The sequence below is a fragment of the Solea solea genome, chromosome 14, assembly GCF_958295425.1.
Source record: "Solea solea chromosome 14, fSolSol10.1, whole genome shotgun sequence".
NCBI classification, from domain to species: Eukaryota; Metazoa; Chordata; class Actinopteri; order Pleuronectiformes; family Soleidae; genus Solea; species Solea solea.
Window position 1 is genome coordinate 18,586,587 of NC_081147.1, and position 22,542 is coordinate 18,609,128.

General features: G+C 40.1%; 1 protein-coding gene across 3 annotated transcripts in view; it reads right to left on the reverse strand.

The window, feature by feature from the left end:
• Positions 1–317: 317 nt before the first annotated feature.
• macrod1 (mono-ADP ribosylhydrolase 1) overlaps positions 318–22,542 on the reverse strand; it is a 111,341-nt gene continuing 89,116 nt past the window's right edge. The window contains exons 6-12 of one of the 3 annotated variants that reach the window (XR_009242077.1): positions 15,991–16,112; positions 14,231–14,261; positions 11,370–11,443; positions 7,454–7,535; positions 4,038–4,067; positions 1,318–1,410; positions 318–805 (exon numbers count right to left, since the gene is read on the reverse strand). Coding sequence is in view for 2 of the 3 variants with exons in the window: in XM_058649236.1 (XP_058505219.1) it covers positions 771–805; positions 7,454–7,535; positions 11,370–11,443; positions 14,231–14,261; positions 15,991–16,112 (344 nt within the window). In the remaining variant the exon portion in view is untranslated. The remainder of the gene's footprint in view (positions 806–1,317; positions 1,411–4,037; positions 4,068–7,453; positions 7,536–11,369; positions 11,444–14,230; positions 14,262–15,990; positions 16,113–22,542) is intronic. The other 2 variants (XM_058649237.1, XM_058649236.1) reach the window with 2 other exon arrangements.

Consider the following 22,542-nt stretch of genomic DNA (forward strand, 5'->3'; position numbering starts at 1 on the left):
TCGACTTACTCCCTACTGATGCTTCTGCGCGGGGTATTCTTCTATACGCCGCACATATGCTCTACAACAAGCTCATTTCACAAGCAGCATGTTTCTGTGTGGAGAAAAAAAATAAAATCTCAGTCTCAGAGATAAACTATTTATCGTTCATCGTCAAATTGCAGGGACAGAAGAATCCCTCATTCTGTCTCCATCACTTTCAGACAAGAGAAAACAAGGGAGGAAATATTCATGTCAAGTGTTCCCTTGTGGTGCTCAGCTCACTGACTCATATTGCATCTCGAGAAATAATCAATTCACACCGACGCACACAAGAAGCCTGTGCGATTCCCTTTAATAAGCTTTGATCATTGTCTCACACACATGCGCACACAGTGGAATCTCACACACTGTGGCTCAGATTCAACACTAGAACCCACAAATGTTGTAGACGCTAATAACGACGGTGAGATGAAATCCTTTCTGACGACGGGAACTTGTGCGGAAAGAGACACCGTCGCTGTCATTGCACACTTTGAAAACTTTCACAACCTGAAACCATTAGTGGGAGAAAACAGAGAGCGTAATCGACATCTGCGGAAGCACCAGTGTGTGCGCCTCAAAACAAAACAACCTTAACCTTCAGGAGGAAAGAAAAAGCAATCACATCTTCCACCTGAAGAAGGTCTGGATACACGTCAACAGCGAAGAGGAGGGGGAGGAGGAGGAGGAAGAGTCTGGATGCTGAGACAAGAGTGTAGCCACGGCAACACAATCTGACAGATCCACTCTCAGAGTTTACTCCTGACAGTGGATTCTGGGGAGGCTGACGGAGAGAGAGAGAGAGAGAGAGAAACAGTGACATATGGGGAAGGTGACCATTTTAACTTCATGCAACAAAGAATAGCATTTTGGTGATTGGAGCACCTGGCTGCTGCAGAGGGATCCGTTAGTGAGGATTAGTCATCCCGAGTCCAACATGGACGCAGACACATTCATAGCATGCAAACCGATGCACATACACATCAAACAGACAGCCAGTGTGGGAAGTGCCAGGTGTTAGAGACACATAAGGTTTATCGTGGAGACTTGGAGGACTGCCTGCAGCCGCTGTGTCACACACACGCACACACAAACACACATAAACACACACACACACACACACACACACACACACACAGACACAGACAGACAGTTCCACTCCATCTACCAGCCAAGCACCGCTACTGCTTGCTCACTGCTGCTACAAAATCTGCTGCACATCCATTAGAGGAGGGGGAAAAACACCAACAGCTACCACTGACTTTGTGTTTTTTTTTCTTTCAGGGACACGTGTACCTTTGGAGAACAACCGCTGCTTATTCAGCTGACCCAGTGTGGAGATGTGAAAGTGCTGATTTCAAAGGGCTTTCACGTGTTGAGTTTCACAGGCTGAGGATTTGCACGCATGACAAAGGTCAGAAAACAGATGGCGTAAAAATAATGATTCCATCGCTCCATGTAAAGCTGTATTAAGTGAACACACAGTAACGCAACTTAGTGTATTAAGACCCCCATAAACTCGCTGCTGCTGTTTTAACCCTGGTTATAAAAAAGTCTGCGTACAGTATCAGTATCAGAGTTTTTTTTTCCCCCCTTTGCTAAAAACAACTACCAGGTTAAAAAAAATCACAGTTGAAAGATGTTAAACACTCTGTGGCGCGGGTGATAATTGCATTTGTCACTACAAATGACACTTTTCATGTTATACATAGTTATTTGATCTGCACTTAACATAATTGTAATTATTTGTGAGTTGCATGTTAATGTAGCGTCAAGCAACCGAGAGCTTGTTTGAGCTTAAATGTGTATTTGTCTCATGTCTGGAGGAAAAAATGTGTGTCCTTTAAGTTTGCAAGTGCTCCCTTTCCAAACTGTGTAACTTAGTAACTACAGTGGACTGTGAAAGACTTGGCGGCACAAGATAGCAGCCTACGTAAAACCAGACCCTTGCCTAAAGTTCATATACCAAACTAATTCTAAGGCTATTATAAAGCAATTATACACTTATATAACTTGTGTTCCTCACTATAGCGGTGTTTTGTTTTTGTGTGTGTGGTGACAGAGTGATGTGTTCTTACATCACGACTGATGAGGGAAGGCCTAACCCCCGACCCAGAAGCAGAACAGCTGTTCTAGTAAAGCGGGTGCGGCGCAAACTTTAGGTTAACTATCCCTGGTTCTCCGAAATATGAGCGAGGCAGTGAGTCAGACGTTGTGCTCCGGAATCAGCCACTGTTTCACTTCTATTATTTACTGGAGTATAAATGTGAAGTCCCACTTTGTACACATTCTTTTGTTCCGTGTGGTGAAAGGAACTTATTACAAACCGCTGGAATGAACTCACATTTGTACAGCGCGCTACTGTGAGTTGATCATTTCCCTCAGTCGTTGTTACATTGGTGTCGACAGAACACTCCCTACATACTGAATTTCTATTTTATGTTTAAAGCAGGGAGAGCGAGGGAAATCACAGTTCGGGATCCCATTATTTTTAGCAACTGATCTTCCCTTAGGCCTGCTTTGAAATATGTGAGAAATCCCTTCTGGTATCGACCAATTCTGTCTGCAGAAAAGATCAAAAAACTAAGACTCTCACCACGGCGTCTAGGTTTAAAGCTTTAACCGGCAGCAACAATGGTTTGATTCAGCTTTTATTTTGAATAAAATGGGTTTTTTTCTCCCCCTTTGACTCTTCTAAAACTCCTTGTCTGTCACATATAATTTAAGTGCTTTAAATCCTTAGCTTAAGATGTTTTTTCATCTTGTGTCTGCTGCTGTTTTTTTTTTCCCATCCCGCTCCTGTATATACATGTAGTGTATACATATCTGTTGAGCAGCATGCATATTAATGTAATAGTGAGTGATATCCAAAGCCACCAGCATCTCTCTCTGTTGACTTTACTGCCGCTGAGAGCATAACATCTCTCTCCTCATTTAAAATTAATTCTTCTTAAGTTTAAGTTTCAACCGTGCTGCACTGTGCAGATATTTTAATGTGTCATTTATTTCATTTATTTGGAAATAAATAAGCCAGAAAATGTGAATGAGGCCTTGTGATGACCTTTCCAGGGTGTATGTCAGCTGGGATTGAACGCCCCTCATGTGGAGGATAAAGCGGTAGAAGATGAATGAATGAATGAATGAATGAATGAAATGAATGAAATGAAAGTATGAGTGACCTACTCAGGTAAATCCAAAACTGTGACCAAACCATTGCCAGGACTGTGTGGCCATGAAAAAACTATGTGGAGCAACTACTTCCAAATAGTTTTGCTTGGTTTTGTGTTTGTTGCTGTAGCAACGCTAAAAATAACTTGTACGAATGCAGGAAGCACGATGGCGGAGACCTCTGTCTCAAAATGTTTCGGAGATGAGGGGTGAGTTTGATTTATAGCGCTGGTAAAGTGAGACATTAGAGGTTATGGCTGCAGTTGTAATACCGATGCTTAATTTGAATAATTGAGTGAATGACTGATCATTCCTAGGGAGCCCAGACTGCTTGGCATTATAACTCTATCAATCATGGGCGTAATCAAAACAAATGGGGGAAGTCATCATGTCACGGCTCAAGCCAACATCAAATGTACGTATTTACCAAACTTCATTTAACCACACAGATCAATCTGCAATGATGGCGCACTACATTCGCTTTAGCCTCCTTTGAAAAGTAGGTGAGACGTGAGTCGCACATGCACAGAACGACCGTGAGAGGCTTAAACCGTGGCTCCTTCCATTGGAACCAGACACTTGTCACATTCACAAAGGCAGAAAAACAACACTTTAAATGAGACCAACGCTGCCCATTCACCAAATGCAAGAAGTCATTTCCATTTAACTGGAGAGCGAAATGGAAGTCCTGGTTGCAGTAAAAGTGAGTGTTTCTCCTCTATGACACATTATTTACTTTTCACACAGGGGTTAAGGTTAAGGCTACCCGTTTATGGCACAGATTTAATTGCAGTTATTCCTCTTAAAAGGGGCCAACAACACATGATGTCACACACTGGGTTTGTTACCTGAACAATAAGCTGCTGTCACTGGTCAGGCTAAAGTGGTGGGCATGAAAAATCAAGGTAAAACAGAAGTGAATGAGGAAGAATCAACTTTTCAACAGGGAACAAAAAGCGGTGAAATATTTTCAGCACATTTTTGGCAGCACACACTTTTCAACAATATCTGAAGAATAAAGAGCAATTAAGCACTTTGGGAAATACTTTTGTCCTGAGAGAGAGATGATGGCAAGTATAGTTCATTGTAGTGATTGTTTGTAGCTTCCCTCACTTTACTAATTCAAACTTCCATAGCTGCTGGGTGAAGTGCAACAATGTGCAAACACAGCAGCAGCAGCAGCAAGATTTTGTGAAAAGGACTTCTGATGCAGGAGTGAGAACCCGGCCCCGGGTCTTCCTCCTCCTGATGTTCACCCCTGCACATCTCTGTTATTATATATTATATGTCATGCAATAGAATTTTTATTTTTATTCTGACAGCATTTTTTTTTATATAATTTTTTGTCCTCTCTCTCTCTATATATATATATTTATACATATTTTTTTGCATGCCTTTTGTTCTCATTTTGTCTCGACACATGGCAACAGAGCAAGTGTTTGTTGTTCCGTTACACAGCTTCTATAACAACAACTTCCACACGTGCAATTTTTTAATTATTTTTTTGCATGCCTGATCTTGTTTTCATTTTGTCACTACACATTTTTTTTTGTTCTTCCCTACTGTTTGCCAATAAAGCCCTTTGAATTTGACTTTTTGAGAGAGAAAGCAGCGAGCAAACTAAATAGAGAAGGTGGAACGTGTTTCTTACTTACATACTTTTATGATTGTTCCAACACTGTGATATAAAGCACATTTTCTTGCCTTTTTTTTTTTACCACACACAACAAAATATGTAACATGATTGGGAATCACAGGGTAATAATAATAATATCACGATACAACGATTCTGTGATAACAATATATTGCAAGACAATCATATAGCGATACACCAATCTGTCTAACTAAAGACTGAACTAAAGTCTGTGTGAAAAGTTATAAGTGCAGAATTTCTCTATTTATACACAACATAAAGAACAAAGTGCATAAAGTCTACGTATTGAACGTGGATGGAGCATCTCTTAACGTAGCTTTCTCCTCCATTATCCTGCTGTAAACTCGAGATTACTTCTACACCTCGCGAGTGAAACTGGCAGGGACTGCTTGCTTTAAAGTGCCTTCATTTGTTTATTAAACTGGCGAATGGATTATCGCATTGCACGAGGAAGGACGACGATATATATATATTTTGACCCACCGCTAGTCTAGCGTGAGGTGGTAATCCAGTTTTTGCATTAACAACTAAACATCTTCAGTGCATGAATAACTTATGATTTGACAACAAGACGCAACCATGACACTCTCTCTCTCTCTTTTTCTCACATGTGCATGTAACACATTTTTACACAGGGGCCAAGAATAAAGTTGTTGTGCATGGTAGTGTTTGTAAACACATTAAAAATAAATGAGATGTTAATTAATGAGCTTTAAAAGGTGCTGAAAGATAATATAGTTTGTAGATGTTTATTCAGAGACTGTCCAGCTCTGTAATGAACACATCATGATGTTGCTGTCAAAGCAAAGGTGTAATTCCCAATGATAGTCTTTCTTTTTTGTATTATCTTATCTGTATCCCTGAAACCAGTAATGTGGATGTATGGTACTTTCCTGCACTCCCCAACATTTGTAAGTGTCTGTTTCAATATATGTTAGAAGAGTAAATCTGTCGGATTTTTAGTAGTCCAATAACTCAAAAAAATAAATAAATGTAGATTTAGTGGATTACATCTCGATGTCTCTCAGTGAAATATTCCACCCCATAACACAACACCGCCTATGTGTAACACAGATCACTCGTTGCACTATTTGTCACAGAGACTTAAGTCGAATGTCTGACTCAATTATTGTATGACATTCATCACTGGAATTTGTGTTCTGATGAATTCACTTGACTGAACAAATAAACTAATAATAAAGTGTTTTTCACAGCTTCAACATGTACGGTAGGTAGGTCTGTGTGTGTGTAAAACACACCTGTGTACCTATGCCAGGGGTCTGCAACCTCTAGTATCAGACGAGCCATTATTTTTGACCCCTCTGCACACAAATATAATTAATCTGGAGCCGCAAAACCCTCATGTATAAAGTTTTATATATAAATATAATAACTAAAGTTTGTTGCATTTGTGAAATTTAAGAACTACAAAAAAGAAAACTGTTGACATTTCATAGGAAAACACACAAAAAACACTGTTGGCCTAACTATAACTACAACTATGTAGACCTACTTGTGCCCTTCCATTATTGGTGGAAAATTGATCAAATAAAAAGTGACCCACTAAAGTGTTGGGAATGGCTTTCCATATTTCAAACACAGGTCGGTTGAGTTTGAGGAGGTTTTTAAATATTGCATCTGACGGAGACATAGACGATATGACACATAATATGTAACATTGTCAAACACTTTGTATTAAAACACTTTTATTTATCGCCTTAATCTCTAAATAAGAGGTGTTTACTCTGAAAGACAAACGTGCATATCAAATATTTGGTTTTCTTTCAAATCTACAGGGAGCCACTGCAGAGGTGCTGAAGAGCCACAGGTTGCAGACCCCTGACCTACAGTATGCCATTGTGCATTTAATAGTTAGTTTAATAGTTATAAACCTAAAGATAATGCATGAAGAGGTGAAAAAATACAGAAAGAGGTAGTTTAGTAGTAGAAGTAGTGGTAGTTTAAATTGTTAGTTTAATAGTTATTAACCTAAAGATAATGCATGAATGGGGGAATAAATATGGAAAGTGTTAGTTTAATGGTAGTAGCGGTAATTTAAATACCTGTGTGTGCATGTGTGCATATATCAGGTGTCACCAAGCTTTCTGAGACTGAGAACTACCTGAACTGGTAAGAATAAAATATTAGAGGGCGACCATGTTGATCATCCCAGGACGTATTAGGTGCATTTTTAGTGCTCACTCCTAATGATTCATTTTCAGCACCTAATACATAGAACAAATTACTATCTGAACTTCAAACTCAAGCCCTTGGTACATTGAATGAGTTCAAAGCTCTGGTGAAATCGTTTCGCGCACTGAAATCATTCAATAATGCATTAGTCGTTTGAAAAGTGTACGTTTCTTATTTGGAATGTAGATTTTTCATTTTTACACATTTAACACACACACAGTATTCTGGCCTTGTGTATTGTATTGTATGTACAAATAGCTTGCAGGGAATGACATCACTGTGTGTCTCCATTAGTGCTTGTAGCTCAATTGCGTTGGAGCTGAGTTGTCCTCACTGTATACAGTTGTGTGTGTGTGTGTGTGTGTGCACACGTGTATGTGTGCGTGAGAGAGAGGGAAAGTGGGAAAGTCAACTCACCAGCAGGGAAGTAGAGCGGGAGATTCTGCATGTACAGCTCCTTATCCGTGGGCAAGAACACACAGAAGATGACTCTGTCCAGCTGACACACACACGCACGCGCACACGCACACACACACACACACACACACACACACAGGGGGAGGGAGAGAGAGAGACCTTTATTACAGGAAAGCAACAATGTAAAAGAGATAATGTATGTTGTGATTTGGCACTGTACAAATAAAATTGAATTGAATATCAGGAGGAAGCAGCTAATGCATCAGTCCATTACTCTGCTATTAGCTTCCTATTATATTCATGCTACAACACAGTGCCTACAAGAGTGAGTGCTGGTGTGTGTGTGTGTGTGTGTGTGTGTGTGTGAAAGAAGCTTGGCTTCCATTAAAATGTGGATTCCCGGCACTTTTTCCCTACATTTTTTAAGCATTCATGTGTGTTTCCGATCCACCGCTGCTACACGAATATTAGGAGTGAGTTTCCAGAGAAGCAGTGGGTGGCACAGAAGTCACCACAGACGGATGAGAAGGCACAACTTAATGATGTCTATAAAGAGCGTCAAGCGAGATCCTGGAGTGTGTGATCAAAAAGCATTTTGTTGTTGCTTACTATCTATGAGAGTGTTAATATTTGCTTCTTGCACTAAGTCAAGGATTATTGTGGTTTCCTCATCACTCCACACGGGCCTCCTCTCTGGCTGTTTTCACTATTCATCCAGTGCAGTGAAATGCAGAAGCTGGAGTGATGTTTCAATCACATATACACCGAAAATCGTCATCGTCATTTGATAAAACTCTTACCACTGCACTTATTCGCATATTTAAGTGCAAATCGAAATGAGAAAAAGAGAGGGAATTATGAAGTCCTAATGAGACATAACTTAATTTCTGAGGAATTGGTTAAGTCTAGAGCTATGATTCCAGTTGTGGTTAGGTTCAGGTTAGGCTTAGGAATGAACTAGTTATAGTAAGGGTTACAAATAATGCTTTATGTCAGGTTATTTAGCTTGATTTAAAGCATGACAAACAGGGGACCTGAAAAATGTCCCCTGTTCAACGTGGAGTCCCCTCTTCGTGAGTGTATAATGACACCAAAGTCCCCTGTTCTCCTGGTTCACAAGTACACACTCACACACACACACACACACACACACGGCCATAAAGATAATAACTTTCAAATATTGTTAAGACACCGGTCGAGTAAGTGCAGCTACTTTATGACAATAAACCATCTTTATGCTCTGCGCTCTTGTGTTCTTAGGTGCCGGCTCTGTACACTGTAATATCTACACTATGATGTGTATATTTGGACATACAGTGCAGCACAATACATAACACTATATGCCTGATGATTCAAAGTTATGATGGCTACAGTAAAAAAAAAAAAAAAAAAGCTTTTATAAACGTAAACCATGTGTTCTTCTTTCTCAGATTGTAACAAATATATTAGAACCATTATGATGTTGCTACAAAAGTTTCGATTCTTCTCTTCTGGGCAAGAAGGTGGTATATTTTACAGTCAAGCTGTGACTTCTTTGACTTTATGCCTGGAGTTTAAGTCTCGTTGCTTACAAAGACATTTCAGCAGCCCGCTAGTCTGCAGCTCATGGTTTTCAGTCCCGGCTTGTTGCACAACTACTATCCCTTGCCAGCATTTGAAAGGAGGTCAAAAGAGCAGATATGGAAATCTCTGACCTCTACACGTTTCATCCACTTGATTCCATTTTGCAGCCTCACACATTTGCAATAAGGGAGGTGCAAAATGGCCTCCAGAAGATATGATCAGCCAAAAGCTCATTTTGATACTATTTCAACATGGACCCAGGAGATGATAAAGCAAATAATAACATCCAAAGCTCTTTTCAAACTGCCCATCTTTCAGGGATCTCTTCAAGCTTATATTTATATCCTCTTCAAACTGAAAGTCTGTCTGCAGCTACTTTCACTGTCCCGCTGTGTGTGAGGTAGAAGCAGATGTTCAGGGAGGCTTTGAGCGATCAGATTAGGATAGTTCACAGAAAAACTTTGATGAAGATTTTGATGAATCACAGGGACATTTAGGGAGAGAGTGGGCAGTTGTTCCTACTGGCCGTTCTAAAACTTCCTACGCCACAAAGAAACATAAAAAAAAATGTCATACAATGAAAAACAATAAAAAGTGCCAATATCAGCAGAGGGTTTCAGAGACAGAGATTGCCTGGAGTCAACTGTCGCATGAGAAACGAAAGCGTCTCTTTGTGCTCTTCTGAGGAAAGAGGCTCTGGACACAGAGCTGTGATCCAAAAACACGAGTATTTTAATAACCTCGGCTATTTTTTCCCCTGCATTCCTGCTCACTGCAATGAGTTTTAAAGGTCAAACCCAGTTTGAACATTTGCAAAACAGCTTTGATGGTGGTGTCATTTTTTTGAGTTTCCAAAATAACCACAGTCACAAGGACAAGAGTGTAAGGAATGGCTTGCTTATGATGTTTAACGCAACAGTGTGTTTAGCCACACTAACATTATGTGAGCCGGGAAAAAAAAGCATGTACGGCTAACTACCGGTCTAACTGTGGTCGTAAATGAGTATTACCCCCAAGGCTGAGATAAAGATCATGTGATGTGATTAAAATCCCTGAGAGAGCCAGTCAGTGACGCAACTGTTGAAAATGTGATACAATTATTGTGGGTTGAATATTTGGGGTCAACTTTGACACCAGTGTAAAGAAAATGTAACCCTTGTTTATGACTTTCTCAACAGCTTTGTTAGTGTTTCATGAATTCATGATTACATTTTTTGATTATTTCACTTGATGCAGTATGTTGGCACGTTGCCCTTTCTTGAGTCCATTTTGTGCCTCAATGTGTCGGCAATTTTCTATTTCATTTTCTACATTACAGCTCTCCAAGCCAGAGCGAGCCCAACAAAACAAACAGTAAAAAAAAAAAAAAATAAAAACATGTTAAATTGAAGCAGTTCAAATCAAGAGTAAACTCAATTTCCTCTGGGGAACATTCTTACTTTATATACATGCAAATGAACCTCATCTCACAATCTCATTTGTTTACAATGAACCTTTTTTCGCCCACAAAAAAATACCACACACACGTTCCTCTCAGCAGAACGTAAATAAATGCCTCATTGGTTTGGCTTTCTTTTTCTTTCTTATTTTCAGCCATTTAAAGCTTGTTGACTGCTGTCTGCCGTGCTAAATCATGTAATGTTTAATGTTTGCTTATTAAGCTTGGCGCGGCGGCGGCGGCGGGTTGCATCAGTCGACCGGTATTGCTGCAGAGACTCTAGAGACACCAGTGCTAACAATAACATCGTCAACACCCTCACTGGGAGGTGATGCAGCCCGGTGCTTACAGAGAGAGAAAGATTAAAAAGAGGAGTGGGAGGAGACCTCTGAAGTGAACGAGGGAGTGGGGAGGAGAGTTTAGAGCATGTAAACGACTGATTGGAAAGTTTCTTCTTTGTTTCAATCACCCATCGCCCCTCCCCTCCCCCCCCCCCCCCCCCCCCCCCCCCTCCGTCTCTCCCCTCCAGTCATCTATTCCATCATTTGGTCTTTCTTTTCTCTGCTCACTGTTTCTCCGGAGGGAAAGTGTGCCGCATGTGTGTTTGTGTTAGTCGGCCTTAGTCCCGTAAGGAGCTAATTAAAACACAGACTTTGCCATGAGCACGGGAGTCAGAACTTGGGAGTGTGTGTTTGAATGTATGTTATTGTGTGTGTGTGTGTGTGTGTGTGTGTGTGTGTGGGGGAGCGTGCGCATGTGTGTGTTTGTGTGTGTTTTCCTCATTTCGCCCTTCTCCTTGCTCTCACCAGAAAACAAAAACAACAGCTGTGAAAGGAATAATACCTAGAGGAAATGGTAGGGAAAAAAATTGACAATCTCTCTCTCTCTCACTCACACACACGCACGCACACTTACCTTGTCATGATGTTCGTCTAGATACTCCCTCACAGTTGCCAACGCCTCATGCACAGCCTTTTCAGGTGGATATCCTGCACAAACATACACACACAACATCAACATTATACAAACAATTTGCAGGAACAGACACAGTGACAGATCTCTGTGTTTTCATTCAGAACGCAATGTTATTTCCTCCACAGGTATCTGTTCTTCTTTACACTGTTCTATCAAAGGCTATTCTATCTATTCTATCACTTCTTCACATCCTGACTCGCCTACTATGCAGACATAAAATACCCTACAGTGTTTCTCCCCAGTGATGCAAACTAGGTACTGAAAATTCATCTTCTGGCCAAATTGTTGCGATTAAACAAACGGTGTGACTCTGCAAAGTAATTATTTTATTCATCAATAAAGGTTTAATATCAGAACACAGAGGAACACACTATGGGGCACAGACTTGTCCTGAGCGATGTACTCTGACAATGCAGAATCAAAAGAAGCATTTGCAGTGTGATATTGTGTCTAAGTGGCCAAATATGGTTTTCAAAAACATGTTTATTATTATTATTATTATCAAAATGAAGTGGTCTGGTCTCTGTTTACAACAGTACAATCATACACTAATCCCAAAAGGAAATGAATTGAATGAATAATGTTAACCTTGTCTTATTTCAATTATTATGCGACAATATTCAAAACTGGCAGTTACAGCACTTTGTGCGTGTGTCTTATGTTCAGGGAGGAAAGATCATTTTCTTTCACCAAACATGATGGTCAATATCCTGCCGTTTGTAATCTGCTATGACATATGCAAACATGTCTGAGCTTGGCATTAGAAAACTGGCTCACATTTGTTAAAGGTTCTGGAATACTACTGATCATTTGAACGGCCACAGGACGACCTACAACCGACCCCACTGCCCAAACATAAAAGTTGTATGGAAATGTGACCTGACTCCTCTATGTCATGAGTAATCAGTATTCTTTCTGTTTTCAGAGCTTTCAGCTCAGTTGTTTCTTGCTGAAACTGGGGACACACGACACAACTTTCATAGTCGTCACCGACCTGGAGTACACATTACGCCGACCGGTAGCAGATTTTATAAACAGCAGAGTCTAAAAAGACTGGGGATCACACATACAACGACTGCGCCTGATGAGGGATCACAGACCACATGATCGTGAGAGCGACAGTTTAAAGGGTAAACAAACATCGACATCCATTGATGTTCTGATGTTCCCGCTACTTCCTGTCATTTTCGTCTTCTGGCACTATTTCCTGTGTCCTGCCTACTCTTCTTCATTGGCAACACAGGTTTGCAGTTGGGTCGGTTATCAGGACGCACGACCTGATTGCGTCCGGAGTCGGCTCCAAAAATTCAAACATGTCTGATCGAGTGCGACTGAGGTCGGGTCGGGTATGTTACCCTTACACACTAACAGATTTCTGTGCCAACCAGCCATGCCGACTGTCGCCAACTACTGCTGACCGGTGCAGACTTGGCCCAAGTGTGAATCGTGGGTAAAATCGGGCAAACATTCTTGTCGTGCGTCCCCAGCTTTAATAACTATCCTGTCATTTCAGATCCTGCCCCTCGTCCTTGTCAGTCAATCATCAAACTTCCTTCACCTGTTGTTCCCCACCTAACTCCCTCAGCTTTTACACACAATCCATTTTCATCAGTCCCTTGCCAGATTGTTTAGCTTCCTGCTTCCACTGCAGCTCTCAGTTTGATTATCTGAAAACGCTACATGGTTCTCAGAATTAGGACCCCTGCTCGATTATCCGGACTGAGGGTTTAACACTTTCTAACAGTGGGTCATTGTTAGATACAAAAAATTCACTTCAGGTCGTTTAATACTGTACAGAAATCCTGGTTAATAATGAAAATTCTCTCTCTGACTGCTCCTCTATCAGTCATCAATCAAATGTGACACATGGTAGATGGTTGTGAGTGGACCAGCAATTTTTATGATGAATGGTCTGGTCCTTTTTCTGGACTGGTTTTGTACTGAAAGTAATCAAGGCAGCAGTTATCTACGCAAAGTTACTCAATTCCTTGAAAAGCCGTTTGATTGTCAGACCTTCAACTCCAACTTCTGTCAATCCACTCGACGGGAGCATTATTCAAAAAACTACCAATGTATTAGTCATTCTACCTTATTTTTCACTTCCATCACATCCGAGTACAGCGCTACCTACAAACCCCAGAGAATGTGTTTCTTTCTATTTGTCAAAATGAGCAGAGATGAAAAACAAGAAGTGGTTGATGTTTTTTTTAAACATCATTTACTGAGACGTTGTCTGAAACAATTCTTATAGAAAAATCCCCCTTTTTATTTTTTCAACAAACTCTAGCTGCAGAGTTGCTTGTATACGGGAGAATTAGAACCTTGTGTTACACTCTGAACTTCCTCAATAGAGAGGAGGACATGGATAAACTCACTCAATCAGAACTCTGGCCTTTTTTCTCCTTCTAGCAACGGGGGAGAGTGAGTCAACAACCAGCCCACCCTGGGGAGTGTTTAAACACCATCCTTAACTCTTTGTCCTGCCAGTGTGAAGGGGATTACCATCAATCTAACACTGTCTCTGGTCTAATCTATCTTAATCTGCCAGTCTTAATCTAAGGCCTTAATCGAGAACCACCTCTGGGCTGCAGGAGATAATGTGACAGGAGGCACTGGGTGCCTCAGCACTCTGGTTGAACACAGAGACCGAAACAAGCCCTTGATGGAAAACACAGCATTTGTTGTTGTAAAATAAAAATGGATTTCTCTGGAACTCAACAAAAATGGTTGGACTTTAAAGCCCTGAGCAATTTGAATAAAAAAAAGATTATAATCCAACACACACACACACACTCACTGACCATAGATTCCAGTGGAGATGCAGGGGAAAGCCTGCAGAGAAAAGATGGCACACAAAGTGGTTAGAGTCTGTTGCTGATCATATAACAGCCTGGTTATACACATACACACACACACACACACACACACACACACGTATACATGCGGAAAAATAACACTCTGCTGGATCTTGATGGTCTCCTCCTAACTAGTAGCCACTTTCTTCTCCTCCTGAATTACATTATTATATTAGAGCAGCAATAAACAGGGATTATTGTGGTCATTCAAATGGAGCGCAGGGTGGTAATCACTGAGCAAATCACTTTTATGTATACTGTACATATTTTGTAACAAAAAAACATCAATCTATAATCTCTACCATGACTTTATCCTTCAGGCTCAAGCACTAAGTTAAGACATGTCTCATGTTGGAAGATAAGGAGTCTATTATCACTTAACATTTAAGTATATGCATGCCTTATTACCTGTGAGCGGGCTTATATTTAAAACCTTGTCAGGAAATGTTAAGCATGTTAGAGATAGATGAACTGGATTAACAATGTCAATGATAAAAATGGCAATAAGGACAACTTTAGGTCGATGAAATCCATATTAAGCAGGTTGACGCCATAATCTTGGTTCTAAATTGAGCCAGGCAGCCAGCAAACTTCAAAACAGATAAAATCTGGCAGATTCTCAACCTGCTGTCAAACAAAGAAGTGCGAGCAGATGTCAGGAAGCTCCCTGAGCCTCCAGAACTAGTCATTTAACCAGGCTGTGGAGCTGGCAAGCATGAGTCAGAACAGACATGACTCACATGTTCCCCGAGATGAAAGGTAAGGTAGAAATTGATGGAAGTGAACCAGTTACAGTAAAAAAAGAAACTTACCACACCGGGTAAAACAAAAAAAGCTGTGGCTGATCAGCAGATTTAAAGACATTTTTTTTGTCATACTTCTAGGGTTGGGTACCGGTTCGCGTGGGTACTCCCGAGTATAGGTTCACTTTTAATGAATCGGTGCCAAATTTCGGTACTTGAAATATCTGGGAGAGCACGCGAGAATGTGAGAGCTACGTGTCGGTACCAGTACTGAATTCCAGATACAGATACCGGTTCAATTATGAACCGGTACCCAACCCTACATACAGCTGCAGTAAGGCTCGTGCAGACACCTGATTTCAAACAATAACATCTTTTTTCAAATTCATCTATATTGATAATGCCAATACCAAAGTGGTGTGAGTCACGTTACGTTACGATTGCAAGAGAACACGACTACAATGTTTAGCAATAAAGAAGTGTAAATTGTAAATCTAACTAACTACAGTTAAAAATACATGAAGTTTGCAATTAGTAAAAAGCTTGAGAACAGAAGCTGTTCTCAAGCTTCCATCCTTGGGTCTTTTTTTTATTTTTACACCGTACCTGTGACATTATGTTCTTGTCTTTCTTTGACTTTAACACTTCAATTTGTTGCGAAACCTCCTGCCTGGTGTGTTTCATAAAGCCTTTCTTCATGTTTCCACACTCCAACTTGCGGCTCCTTTTTTCTTGTCCTCCATCTATCTCAGTTTGAATTTGGATTCCTTTGATAAATCCTCACGTCTTTACCTCACATTTTTATTTTAACTACATTACTTTAATGCCTTTGCACATCTGAACCTTTTTTTTTTTTCAACCTTAATCACATTGATCTCTCGGGTTTTTGTTGTCATTATTCTTTAGGTTTATCGCTTCCTTTTGATCTCGGCTTCCACCATCCCTCCATCCGTCTGTTCTCACCACAGATCGTGCAGAATTTTCCGTGGCTGTTTTCAGGCTGTTGTCGTAGCAGGACCTCAGAGCTTTCCGCTGCTCCTCTCCAACTCCTCCCTGAGCAATTGGCCCCACAGTGTGGATCACATCTGCAAGCAGGATGAGATGATGAAGCAAAGTGAGAAAAAAGAGTAAAATATGCTCATTATGCACATGTACATGTTCCATTTTGTCCCACTTTTAACAAATCACTTAAAAAACGGTATTAATTAATGTAGCCTCACAACTGAAATAATTGTAATGTGTTAAATTGAAGGTATTGTTATACTATACATATGTAGTAACAATGCCGGTGGTGTCATTTATATTCAGACCTTAATCTGGTATTTTTATAAAAAACAGTTCAGCAGCAGGCTTCAGCTCTACACATGCTGTGCCTGGATTTGGACATGTCATCGCATTCTTCCAGCCAGATCATCTCCAGCTCTGTCACAATGAATGAGAAGTGTCTGAACTGCCATTTTCAGGTCTCTCCACCGATGTATTATGGGGTTTAGGACTAAGCTTTGGCTAAGCCACTTAAGTACAGTCTGAGAATTGTCAAGAATCCACTCAGAATCATCTTCTTGGCTGTACGTTTCTTGTTACCGCTGAAACCTGAACCGTTACCCATGTCAGATGGGTCTGAACTCTAGAGAGAGGGTTTTATTCAAACATCTCCTCAATCTCGCGCATCTCTGTCAATGTGTAACTGTATAGCACCTTTCATTAACATCAACTGTACAACACCCCCCATACACACAAACTTCAATACATACCACAAACACATTCATTTCACACACACCAGGCCAAGGCCACGCTCAATCATGAAGAATGGAAAAACACAACAAACAAAACAACGGAGGAAGACATTGAGAAGCACTCCCACAGCATTATGCTGCAACTGTCATGCCTCACTATAAAGAGAGGCCAGGTTTAGTCAGGTGATCGATCGCTTAGAAAATATCTGTCAGAACAATTACAGTCATTGGAGGGACTGTTTTTTTTTCCCCCTGATGTTTTTCCTCTCAGCCCTGTTCATCAAGGCCAGACCATACAGTTCACACCAAAGCATCTTTTCCCTAATGTCCTACAAGTCCTTGAAATGTTGTGTGCAAACTCCAAGGGAAAAGACACTCATAAACCTTTTACTTGTAGTGGCTTAAAGACTGATGAAGTACTGGAGAAGACCAGGCTGTCATTTCTCTCTGTTAGAATAATGTTTGGCACTTCTTGCCTGGTTACTCAGTTTGGGTGAAAACCTGGGAAGCAATGCTGTTGGTTCAAAGCTATTATTAAGGTAGTCAAGACCGCCTAAACCGAGACCAAGACAATACCAAGACCAGAGGGTATAGAGACCAAGACAAGACCGACCAAGTCGAGACAAGACCGAGACCGGAAAAAAACACTAGTGTTGACGTTACTCCATAACTTGCATGAATTGAAGAACAGCAGCATACTGGGGTTTAGCCGCAGTTTACATTCAATACATATTAGAAAGTATTATTTCTACTACAGGCAGAACAATACAGAGACAGAGTTTATGTCATGTGAGTTCACTCACTGTAAATGTTTTCACAAACTGTGACGGCTGTTACGGCACTATTAGAGGATTGAGACTCTGTTGAGGACTGACTGATAACTGACAAAACAGCCCCAACACCATCTTTCACCTCGGACAACTGTCTAAAGAATGGGAAATATGTAATGTTATGTAAAATTGTAGATGAAATTGTAACATCAAATTGAAGATACACAATTATAAACTTGAAATTGCATCAGGTCCCATTGTAGTAGCCAAATTACACTAGAATAAGGACGATTCTGACATCTTGTTGTCTGCAGTGATTACACATGCCACTGTTTCATGTTCATGTTTTTCTTCATTTAATACACTATTTTAACATGCAGTAAATTGTAAATAACTGTCAGATACTGAAAATTATTCTGCAAAAATGGGCAAAAACACTTACTCACATACCTTTTCTGGCCCTTTTATGAAAAATCCAGACAGATATTTTGACGCTTAGGTGTTAAAGGGATAAATAGATAATTATAATATAATAAACTCATATAATATCTGTAGGACTTTTCACATCAAGGCTACACATAACTTTACACAGAGGAGACAATAAAGCAGGCAATTAAATCCCTAAAATAAAGTAAGTAAAATAATATTAAAATAACGATGCAATACAAACAATTAAGACACGCTTGCAATGAGAACATGTGCTAAGGCTTTAGTAAAAGGGTTTTCAAAGATTACTTGAAAGATGTCATTGATTCAGTTTGCCTCAAAGATCAAGCAGGGAGTTCCAGAGCCAAGGGCTTTGACCACAAAATCTTTATAAACTGATCCACAACACAGTTAAATGTGCGTCAAAGTGCGTGAACTTACTTACTGTTAGTTTGGTCACATGTCTGAGATCTAGTCGTTCATTCTAAACCATTATTATTGTGCTTGTTAATAACCATAAAATAAAGATGTAAAGGAAAAACTCTACAGGTGTGTGATCACCTAACAATTTAGTTTAACATTAATGCACCGCTGACACTCTTTTACATGCTACATGCAAATAATAATTTAAAATATATAAATGGGCTGTAAACCTTCAAATGTCACGGATGTATTGTCTATAATTATAAAAGCCAACTGTCTGGAAAAAGTAGATTTGAGTGAGCTGCTTGGAGCTACGAGCCAATTAGCCTGATGACCTCCTTCATGGCTGCCGGAGGATGTAACATGACACCAAAGAAGCTTTCTCTACGTTAATCAAATAGAAAAAGCCTCACCTAGAGTGTGTCTGGCACAATCCAAAGTGAAAAAAAGTTTTCTTTGTTTCTCTCAGCAGGTTCACAGCAAAATATGTCTTCTACAGTCTCTATTTGCTTTGAACGTTATTACACTGTTTTCCCTCAAACACTTAACGCATTCATGGCGTGTTTCTCTGTCAAGTTAATGACAGCTTGTTTTTTTTGTTGTTGGAAACACTACTTTACTGTGATTATATAAATAGTGAAAGGACTGTTTTTAGGGAAGTGAAGGCATGAAAAGAGAGGAAAACAGAACGCCTAAGAAACAGAAGCTGAGCGAGGATGAGAGAGCTACAGTGGAGTTTAAGCAACCTCTACAAGCCAACACCAGCACACATTCTGATGAGTCTCAGCATGTTGCTCACAGTGTGAATCCCACTGCTGAGATAAGACCTAGTTGGACTGCTGACTCTATACACACACAGAAAAATTCGAGCAATGCATTAAATCTCGTGTTGAGACTTTTCCCGAACAGCATTCCACGGTGTGATGATCTCAGATTTTTCCTTAACAGATCAATCTTGACACTTCAGTTTTAAATCAAGTGTCGCAGCTGGACCGATCTGCACCATTGATAGCTTTGACATCACGCGACCTAACCAAAGCTTGCTTTGCCAAACCTTCATTTAGTAACGCCTTTTTTATGCAACAAACACATTCTGCATGTATATATGCAAAAAAACGTAAAAAACTTTTGGGTTTCCTTCGTAGTTTTACCAATCATGTTTGAGCGGGCGTTCGTTGCTCACAGATAAACAATATCCATGGAGAAAAAGAGGTGGACCACATTGACGGAAATGCAATGGCTTTCGAATTTATCTGTAGTCTATGAAAGCCACAATAAACAGAGATGAGCCAAACACTCACGATAGTCGCCATTGATCATCTCTCCAATGACATTGTTATTGTTATTCTTATAATAATAATAATGGATTTTACTCAATGTAGAAAGATAGGCGTTGCGTGTAAAAACATAAAGTATAAACAGATTAAGGTATAGGTTTGAATTGCAGTGCTTGACATTTTAGGGCATTCTAAATTCCCAACCCCAGTCGTTTAGTCTACATATGTTTGCATGTTGGCAAAGTGCTCTAATTAATTCTGAATTAACTATTAGCTGTTCTTGCTTGCAGTGAACCAGACGCAGACGCTATCACTACATTACTTAAAGCTGCAAGCTGCCGATTGCACAGTAGAAAGCTGCTAAATCCAAACCGCAGAGGACTGGAGTACATTCAGCAGAAAGATTTAATGCTTCAAAACCTGCTATCCCATTTTCACAACCAGAAATTCATAACAAAAGCCTGAAATGTGCTCTCGCAAACCACGTCCTGAGATTTCTCCAAAGGCTTGTTGTAAGAAATTGTTATAGCTGGAGCCACTGACAAAGGAAATTGTGCCAACTAACCACAATCAATGGAGGATATTTGGTTAGTGATGCAGGATTTGCTCATTACAGCCAGCCAGTGGACCAGAGCTGCTGCTGCCAGAAAACTATTCCACATTGTTTTTTTCTTTAGAACAAAGTATTTCAGATACAAACCTGAAACAGAGTTAACGACTGTGGAAAAGGAAACTTAGTTTAGGCTGTATCACAGGTTTAATTGAAACAACAACTTTTCACTAAAGTAACATTGAATCTGAGTATGGTAAGAATAAATAGTTCTTTTTACATCAAGAAATATAGTCATTAAATAAAAGATTCCCCTCTTCACACGTGAAAAAAAATACAACTGAAGAAAATGGATGGATGGATGGAGTAAACAATTATGGAGTAAACAGTTTCTCCGCTGATTTTTAGGCGTGTTGACGCACGGGAGCCAAAGTTAGCATAACTTAAAATAAAAATAACCCTTTTACTCGTGAATAATTGTAACTGCTCCTACATTTCTGCCTTTGGTTTGCTCAGAAGTAGATTTGTCTTACCTCAATGCAAGAACCCACACAAAAGCTCTTTATTTCCAGTTGTTGTGAGGCTGCAGGTACGGCTGATAGAGAGGAAGAGGGCAAAATGTAACTTCTGTCCTTGTTAACACTAAACAAGTGGTTTTAGTTCCGGCACTTTTACCTTAACATTCCGAACAAATGCTGTACAAACACCAATAATGTGTGTGTAGCAGTGCAGGGCAGAACTCTCACACACACTGTAGATGCGGAGAAAGTAGGTGAACGTCCCTCCTCCACATGTCTGTCGAACAGGAAGTGAGTTAACATCCATGTTCTGTACAAACACTGAACAGTGATGTCTGCAGACTTCAAGTAAACACACAGTATGTGTGTTTGTGTGTATGTGTGTGTGTGGTTACCGTTATACACAGTCCAGACTCTTTGGCCGCCACTGAGGACACTAATTGGAGAACTTCTAAGTAGTGTTGTGTGGGTATTTTAAAACAGTAAACTTCATCAGATGATGTTTCAGTGATCCTGCTAAGACCAGAAGTGTGGGGTTCGAAGTCTATACCACAGAGTGCTGCAGCAGTTCTGCTTAAAGTGGAATCATGAACTTGGAGAAACTTTGTCTGAATAAAGATGTGACAACACATCAATGACATGTTTGCTGATGAAGGAGGGTGCAGTCCCTGAGAAATCACTTAGTCTGGGAGCATAAACTCCCACTGAAAGAATAATAAGTGCTCCAATCAAAGCTGATTAGGCATTGACATGCCTATTATACACCAATATTCTCCTATTGTATGGGTTATCAAAGGTCATGTCTTTCATATGGTATGGAATGGGAGGTGGAACATTTTTAATGATGCTTTGTTCAGCTGACCTTAAGTCTGATTCATTTACAGTCACATGTACTATTCACAGTCATTTCTGTAATTTTCTTCATCAAACTGATCTTAGTTCTTCTCTTTAAAGAACAGCTTGCGCAAAATTAATTTGGACACCAGCAATTTGTAATATAATTAGATAATATTGTTTGGCTGCAAATCAAAAAATATCTAAATACAACATCACATCGATAATTCTCATCATTTCTAACCACTTTATCCTTTAAAGGGTTGTGGAGGAACCTGAGGTCAATCAGGAAAAGGCGGGATACACCCTGGACAGGTCGCCAGTCCATCACAGAGCCAACACACAAACAACCTTTCACTCTCACTGGAGTAACTGGAGACGCACACATGCGAGAGAACATGCAAACTCCACACAACAATGCCCTGAAAGACTGAAACATAAAGGTGATAAGGTACAGATATTCATAACCACATCAGTCTATCTAAAAATACCTTAAAACACAACACTGCAGCGACACAATGATGGAAAACACAGACATATTCTGTCACATCAGAAAGAATACAGTGGTAGAGAAATGCTAACTTAAGAGCTTCAGTAGAACCACCATTGTGATTCATCACTTGGTGAGCAGCAAACGCAGCAGAGACATTTATTAAAATGAGTTCTTTTTTTGCACATACACCAATTAGTGATAGTGAATTTGACCTTTGCATTTAACCCATCCTTATTACACACCAGCAGTGAACACACACACACACACACACACACACACACACACAAGCCAGACACAGGTGCAGCAGTGGGGGATTGGGTACCCGTTGCTCAAAGAACCCCGGCCCTTATTGACCAGTTCCAGGATTTGTATACAACCCTGCAGTTACAAGCCCAATTCCTTTCCTCTTGTCCACGGGCAACATAATGAAATAAATGACAATTTATTGTCATTATTTTTTTTTAACGGAGCAGATAAAACAGTCATGG